This window comes from Belonocnema kinseyi, chromosome 5 (assembly GCF_010883055.1).
Source record: "Belonocnema kinseyi isolate 2016_QV_RU_SX_M_011 chromosome 5, B_treatae_v1, whole genome shotgun sequence".
In the NCBI taxonomy this organism is placed as follows: Eukaryota; Metazoa; Arthropoda; class Insecta; order Hymenoptera; family Cynipidae; genus Belonocnema; species Belonocnema kinseyi.
In genome coordinates, this window is record NC_046661.1 from 104,673,078 (window position 1) to 104,680,937 (window position 7,860).

Below are 7,860 nucleotides of genomic sequence, written 5' to 3' on the forward strand. Positions count from 1 at the left end.
TGGAATATTCAATTAATTGGTTGAAGGCTGAAAGACTTAAAAGAGCATGTTTTTTTAATAAAAGAAAGTTGAAAATTAATTTTTTTCAATTGAAAATATAGCTCCTCAAGTTAGAAATTCATAATTTTTGTTCGAAATTAATCTCGTTGATTGAAGGTTTAGCTACTTTCTTGAAAACTTTTTTTCTGTGATAAAGCTAACTTTTAACTAAAAATGTAACTATTCCATTTTTGGTAGAACATTGATTTTTAAGAACTAAAAATTCAATTACTTATGTAAAAGTTGAACCACTTTGTTAAAAAAAAAGTTTTTTGTTGAAGGTCCATTTCTTTGGTTAAAATTTTCATTATTTTGTTAAAAATTCTTCTTTTTTTGTAGCAAAGTTACTCTCTTGCCCGAAAATGTAACTTTTCCATTTTTGATTGAAAAATTATTATTATTATTATTATTTTTTTATCAGAAAACTCGGCTTTATTGGTAGAAAACTAATCTTTCTGGTGGAATATTCAATTAATTGGTTGAAGGTTGAACGACATTGTTAAAAAAGCATGTTTTTTTAATAAAAAAAGTTGAAAATTAATTTTTTTCAATTGAAGATGTAGCTACTCAAGTTATAAATTCATCATTTTTGTTCCAAATTAATCTCGTTGATTGAAGGTTTAACTACTTTCTTGAAAACTTTTTTTCTGTTATAAAGCTAACTTTTAACTAAAAATGTAAATATTCCATTTTTGGTAGAACATTGATTTTTAAGAACTAAAAATTAAATTACTTATGTAAAAGTTGAACCACTTTGTTAAAAAAAAAGTTTGTTGTTGAAGGTCCATCTCTTTGGTTCAAATTTTCATTATTTTGTTAAAAATTCTTCTTTTTTTGTAGCAAAGTTACTCTCTTGCCCGAAAATTTAACTTTTCCATTTTTGATTGAAAAATTATTATTTTTTTTTTATCAGAAAACTCGGCTTTATTGGTAGAAAACTAATCTTTCTGGTGGAATATTCAATTAATTGGTTGAAGGTTGAACGACTTTATTAAAAAATAATGTTTTGCGGGGCCACTCTGTAGAAGCGTTTCTGATATGATTTCATATTTTTCACCATCAGAACTGTGTACTGCAGAACTTTCGTTGTGGTTAGTAATTCAGCTGCTAAATCAGTTTTAAATTTGATAACTCAATAAAAGTACAACCAATTCTCATTAAGAAAGTTGCTCACTGTAGAAAAAAAAAGGTACCTGGAAAGGTTTTTTTTTATATTGGAAAGGTCCCTGAAATTTGTTTAAAGAAACGCTAGACACCCTGCTTTATTTATGAGTGATTATCTCATGAAATATATAATTTCTGTTTAACAACAGGAATTCGAGAGTCGCTACGATCCTCGGCCTCTCGCCGCCAACAGCCAAGATCCAGAAATCCTGACGGAACTTGCAATCCTGAGATCACTCGAGTGTCGAACTCCAACTGGTAGAAATACTCCCCTACCAGATTACATTATCGAAGATCCAGACGAGTTCCCACAAATCTGTAACGATGCTAGTCCAGTCTCTTCTCCGGCGTATCCGTCTGAAACCAAAGAAGAAGAAGAAGAAGAAGAAGAAGAAGAAGAAAAAGAACGCGAGGAGATTGCGGGAAGCGAGGCCAGAATTGAAAGGCTGAAGACGCCGGAGAGCAAGTTCAGGGTTGCGGAGACTGCCTCGGCAAATATCGAGGACTTGTCGATGGTTCCTGTGAAGGAGGAAGCGCGCGATATGCAGAATATGGAAAGTTCTGCTGCGGAGGCGCTCATGAGCTTGGCGGGTGGTCAAGACAACATCATCAGCCCCAAGAGTCCAGGTCTCGTTCAGCCCAATATCATCAGGACTCTGGAGAGCATGTCGAACAAGTACATAAACGACGAACCGATCCTGCAAGATTCGGAGAAAATAGAAATGTTCAGCGAGGTGCCGTCCACGGATTCGGAAGAAGAGAGCCTGGAAGTTAGGAGATTGAGGTACCAAGCGGAAGCGGATCTTCGGCTGAATGGCCAACGGAGTCCAGAGCTTCCGAAAACGCCTCAAGTTTTCGTCGAGCATTCCTACTCTCTGCCTCCTGCGAAACCAGAAGACGCCAAGTCACAATCTGCGGAAGAAACTCCCATGGATGTTGTTCCTCCGGCTGTTGTGCCGGTCGTTCCAGTGATTACCTCGCTGGTGAAGACGAGGCCGGCGAAACCAGAGAAGTTGGACAAGCGGAAAGAGAAGGCGGAGAAGGCGCAGAAGAGAAAGAATAATAAGATCTCGAAACTGCATGTACAGAATCATGAGCGGGAGAAGGAAAATATCATCAAGAAGGAGAATATTCTGCAGAATGAGTACGTTTTGGAGATTCCGAAGCAACCGGTCACCTATAAGGAGAGGGATCTAATGTCGGAAATGGGCATTTTATATGAGTTCTTGACGCGAGGAATAGACGCGGAGGATGTGGAATATTTGAGGAGGAGTTATGAGGCCTTGTTGGCTGATGATACTCAGGGCTACTGGCTCAATGATACGCATTGGGTTGATCATCCGCCTACTGACGTACCTAGTCCTGCGAAGAGGAGAAAAAGAGACGAACTCAGGTTACATGCGACTGGCTGTGCGAGAACGGAAGGGTACTACAAAGTGGATATTGGAGAAAAGGCGAAACATAAAGTAGGTTTTTTCCTTTATTTGTATACAGAAAACATTCATTATCTATTTTATTAGCTTTTTAACTCTGCAATCGGCAAAACATGTGATGAAACCTGAAAAGGGACCAGGGAAAGTCATTGCATTTCAAAATTGCTCAGGGAATGTCGGGGAATGTCATGGAAATCTGAAAGAGTCGCGAGATTTTCGATAATTTTGCTGAAATTTCCCTCGGCTCACACACAAAATATTTTACTGCGATTCTATAGACTTGTGGGACAAACATACATATAAATTCTGTTTATTAAACAAACGTGAAACATTTATAAATATTAAATTGTTTTTTTTTTTTTTAATTTCAACAATTTCGTTCAAACATCATTCTTCTTGGTAAAGAATTCAACTGTTTTGTTGAAAATTCGTTTCCTCGGGTTGAAAATGAAACTATATACAAGAATATACATTTCTTGTATGAAAATTAACTTTTCTATTGAAAATTTATATTTTCGGTTTAGACATTTAACTGCATTGTAGATAATTCGTTCTTCTGGCATGAAAATTCAACATTTTCTGTCAAATTTTATTTCTTTATTGACTAAAAAATCTCTTTTGGTGATAAATTCAAATCTTTTGTTCGGAAATTTGTCTTTTTGATTAAAAAACTTATCCCTTGTGGTAGAAGTTTTATAATTTTGGATTAAAAATGCAACTCTGATTGTAAATGAATCTGTTTTGGCTGACAATTGAACTATTTGGTTGAAAATTCGTCTTTTCTTGCTAAAATCACTTGTTTTCTGTTTAAAATAAAAATATTTTTTAATTGAAATATCACCTGTTACATTTCTTTCTGAGAATTGATTTTATCGATTGCAAAATTTAACTCTTTAGTTGAAATTTTTAAAAATTTAAATGTTCTATTTTTTTATATTCTTATTTTCTTAATTGTACGTTAATTTTTGTAACGGACAATCTAACTATTCCTTTTTTTGATGAAAATTTATCTTTTTTAGTTAAAAGATTCACTATTTGGTTGAAACTTTCTCTTTTGTGATAGAAATGTAATCTTCTTGGTTAAAAATTCATCTGTTTGTTTGAAAAATGTAACTATTTTGTTTGAAATTCATTTCGTATTGTTGAAAATTAGTTTTTTAACTAAAAATTTAACTTTTCTACTTTAAGTTGAAAATGTATATTTTTTAGTTTGAAATTTAAAATTTGGCTAAAAATGCACGTGTTTTGTTAAAAGTTAATCTTTTTGATAGAAAAGTAATCTCAGTATTTTGAATTTCGTCTTTTTTGGTAATTGAACTCTTTTGTCGAAAATTAATTTTTGTTAACTGAAAATACAATTATTCTATTTTTGGTTGAAAATTTGTCCTTTTTGGTAGAAAATGATTCTTTTTGTGTGAAAATTGCACTATTTGGATAAATATATATTTTTTATGCTGAGGGTTAATTTTAGTTAAAAATTGTTTTCTTTTGTTTAAAATTTCACTATTTTCCTGGAATTTTACTTATTTTTTGATAAAAATCAATTTTTTAACCTGAAAATAATACTTCTAGTTTTGCTAGGAAATTTTATCTTTTTTTTTTAGTTGAAAAGTTATATATTTTGTTGAAAATTCGAATTTTGTTGTAAAAAATTTGTTATGTTTAAAATTCAACACTTTAGTTGAAAATTCTTTGTTTTCGTTTCATTGGAAATTAATTTTTTTAACTGAAAAAGCAACTATTCTTTTTTTTTTTCGAAAGTGTATCTCTTTTGTTGAAAATTGTTGCACATATTTTTTTTGAAAAATGTAATTTTTTGTAGAAAAATCATTTAAAATTGAGGCATAAACTATATTTTTCTATTAATAAAACCTCTGAATTATACTTTTAGAAGCAGATAGGATTGTGAGAAAACATTCTCTGTATCTCAGATTTTTTTTAAGAATATTTTTCCATTTTTTAATCTTTTCATACACAACAAAAAATGCGTGGTCTCATAAGATCACGTTTTTTTTAAACAATTTATTTCCCGACCATGAAGCGTTGAAAGGCTCAAAAATGTTAACCAGTGCTTCAGTGCATTTTCATAGAACTGTCATCCAAATATCAAACGATTCTCATTTGTGATTCTGTTGTCGAGGTTACACCCTTAAACTATTGGAATTCAAATACATGTTCGCGATTATTTCTTTTATTTAAAAATTTATTAATTAAATTTAAAATTTCACTTTTTTCTGAAAATTTATTTGTTGTTAAAAAACTTTTTTTTTAACTGAAAATATAATTAAAATTTTTGCTTGAATATTCGTAGATTTTGTTTGAAAAATCAATTATTTAGGTGAAAATTCAATTCTTGAGTTTACAATGTCATTATTTTGTTGAAATTTCGTTTTTTTGTTGTTGAATATTAATTGTTTTTAATTGAAAATGTCACTTTTCCATTCTTGTTTAAAAATTGTCTTTTTTAATTGAAAGTTTATTTATTTTGTTTAAAAATCGTCTATTTTGGCTGGAAGTTCTTATTTTTGTCTTGTAAATTCAAGTTTTTTGTTTGTATTTAGTTTTTAGGTTTTCAAATTAAACAATTTTATCGTAAATTAACTTTTTTGTTAAAAATTCATATTTCTGGATTGAAAACTCATCTGTTTTGTAGAAACTCTTGCTTTTAATTGTGAAATTGGGAATTTGTAGCAATCCTGAGGGCGGAAATTGTGTAAGGGCAACACGATGATGGCTTAGAAGTTTTTAAATATTATTGGGAATGGTTAAACTGCGTTAAGCCACCTGTTGACAAAAATCTGAACTAGAAAGAATAAGTACGATTTTAAAGTTGTACATTCATTTTTGTATAAAAGTGTTTTCACGATTTTGTTGTGGAGTTTAAAGTATTTGTTGGATACTAAAAGTAAGTCTTTGACGGAAACAAAAGGGTATAGATGGAATTTACTTATTATAAGGTGAAGAAACATATTTTTTTACAGAAATATCTGTCCAATTGTGATTTCCATCCTTTTTAAAAATACATTTTCAGTTGATGAACTGTGAATATAAATTAATAATGATTTTAAAAACTAAACTGTTGTTTAAGATTTAAAAAGTGAATAATAATTAACTCTACAAGACGATTCAAAATCAGTTCGCAATTTTAAAATTTCCCGTTTCTAACGTTTAAAATTATGTAACTATTTCAACAAACGTTTTTTTAATTAAGAAAAATAAGAATTATAAGCTAAATTCTGAGCGTTACATTTTAATTGTTCTATACAAAAAATTAATTTGTAAGTAGAATTGTTGAACTTCAATGTATAAATAACAATTGAACACATATTAATCTTTAAAAAATTCAAGGAAGTTGAAGAAATATTGAGAAGTTTAAAAAAATTCAAATTAAATTAAAAATTTGAAATGATTTGAAATAATTTAAAGAAAGTGTGTGCGTGTACCGCCAAAATATATATTTTGGCTGATTTCGAACAAAGATTTAAAAGATTTTTAAGAATTTGGAATGGCTTCAGAAGATTAAAAAACATTTCCTATGAAAATTAACAATGATTTGTATTTTGAAAAGATAATTTTGAGTGATTATTCAAAAAGATTTAGAATGATTTATGAAATTTTCAAAAATTAATGTGGAAGATTTTAAGGAAATCTGTTTGATTTGGCAGAATTTAAAAAGAAATTTTAAAAAATGCAAACAACCTGTAGATGTTTCAACATTTTCAAATAAAATTTGGAATCATTTTAAGGATTTTTTAACCATTTAAATTATAAATAATTAACTTTTAATTTAAGAAGTGTTCAGCTTATAAAAAAATGTAATCGTTCAATTTTTAATTTTTCTGGCTTAAAATTGCTTTAAATGATATAATTAAAAAAAATGTTAATTCATTGATTGATTTTTCAATTTAGACTCTAGAGAATTGAAAATGATAACATGGAATTATATACTTAGAACTGAATCTGAATCTTTGAACTATACAATTGATGAAAGTTAAAAAATTTATTTTGCAGTTTAACTGCATTTGATTTAAAATTGTTCAGTTTAAAAGTGTTATTAGCTTCCATTTTATACGTGCCAATTGTTTTTAAAGTTTGAAATTCAAGAGTTCCACTTTGAGTGCTTTCATTTGCAGCTCAGATTTTATTAATTCAAATTGAAGAATTTTTGCGAACCGGAAAATGAACGGGAATTTTTTTCTTGGATTAAAACGGCCACCCTAAATCGTCTATTATTCGTATTCTTCGCATAATCTGGGAAAAATTTGTCGCTATATACGTTAATTCAAGTTTATTTAAACTTAAATTCATTGCAACTTACATAAAATAGTGCAATAATTTTTTTTCACCTATTTGACAAAAATGTGTTTTTTCACTGTATGATATGGAAATTCTATCTAAAACTATTTGTTTTTTATGAAGATTTCTTTTTAGTATTCAATCATTGTTTTATACTTCACAAAACTATCGTAAAAACACATTTATGCAAAAATTAATGTACAACTTTAAAATTGTACCTACTCTTTATAGTTCCAGTTTTGGGCACCAGGTGGCGAAATGGTAGACCACTATGTTAGTGAATTTTAATCGTTTTTCGTGCTTAGTATGTCAAAGATGTCGCTCAGCGACATCTTACACGCTGGATACATATTATTTTATTTAAAACAGCCAGATGATGAAACGAGCATAAAGCTAATTGCTTTTTCTTTATAATCGCCCAGTTTGCGGTACCAGTTTTAAGTACCTTTTCTCTGCACTGCAATCTAAAAAAAAAAATACATTTTCAGATCATAATTGATCATGCTCAATAAAAACGATTTTGCTTCATGTATTTTGGAGAACTTGTAATTAGTTCCTATCAAATTTTTGAGGCAAGAGAAATTGATGAAACCTGACATCTGGGTTTTTTCTAGCCTTGCTTGAACATCCGAAAACAGAGAAAATCTTTCAGTTTTTCTTTTCCTCTGACTGAATTTCGTACCTAGATCGTCTATTTCTGTACTATCGGAGATTTTTTTTTTAATTTGATGATTTAAATCGTAGCATTCAAAAAATATATTTATATTCTACTCTGAATATCACCGGAATAGCACACAGACTTTTAAAAACGACCTCGTTATTTTAATGCCAAAGGGGGAGGGTCGGTAAGGCCGGTTTTTGGCCTAATTTATTTTTGGACCAAAAAATCTGAAAAAATCATGGTAGTATCTTATAAGTATCCCGAGTC

At 29.6% G+C, this 7,860-nt stretch overlaps 1 protein-coding gene across 2 annotated transcripts in view; it reads left to right on the forward strand.

Moving 5' to 3' along the window:
- The window catches only part of LOC117172474 (histone-lysine N-methyltransferase SETD1), a 38,774-nt gene that overhangs the window by 23,647 nt on the left and 7,267 nt on the right, over positions 1–7,860 (forward strand). For both annotated transcript variants that reach the window (XM_033360443.1, XM_033360442.1), the window contains exon 7: positions 1,353–2,669. In XM_033360443.1, the coding sequence (XP_033216334.1) occupies positions 1,353–2,669 (1,317 nt within the window). The remainder of the gene's footprint in view (positions 1–1,352; positions 2,670–7,860) is intronic.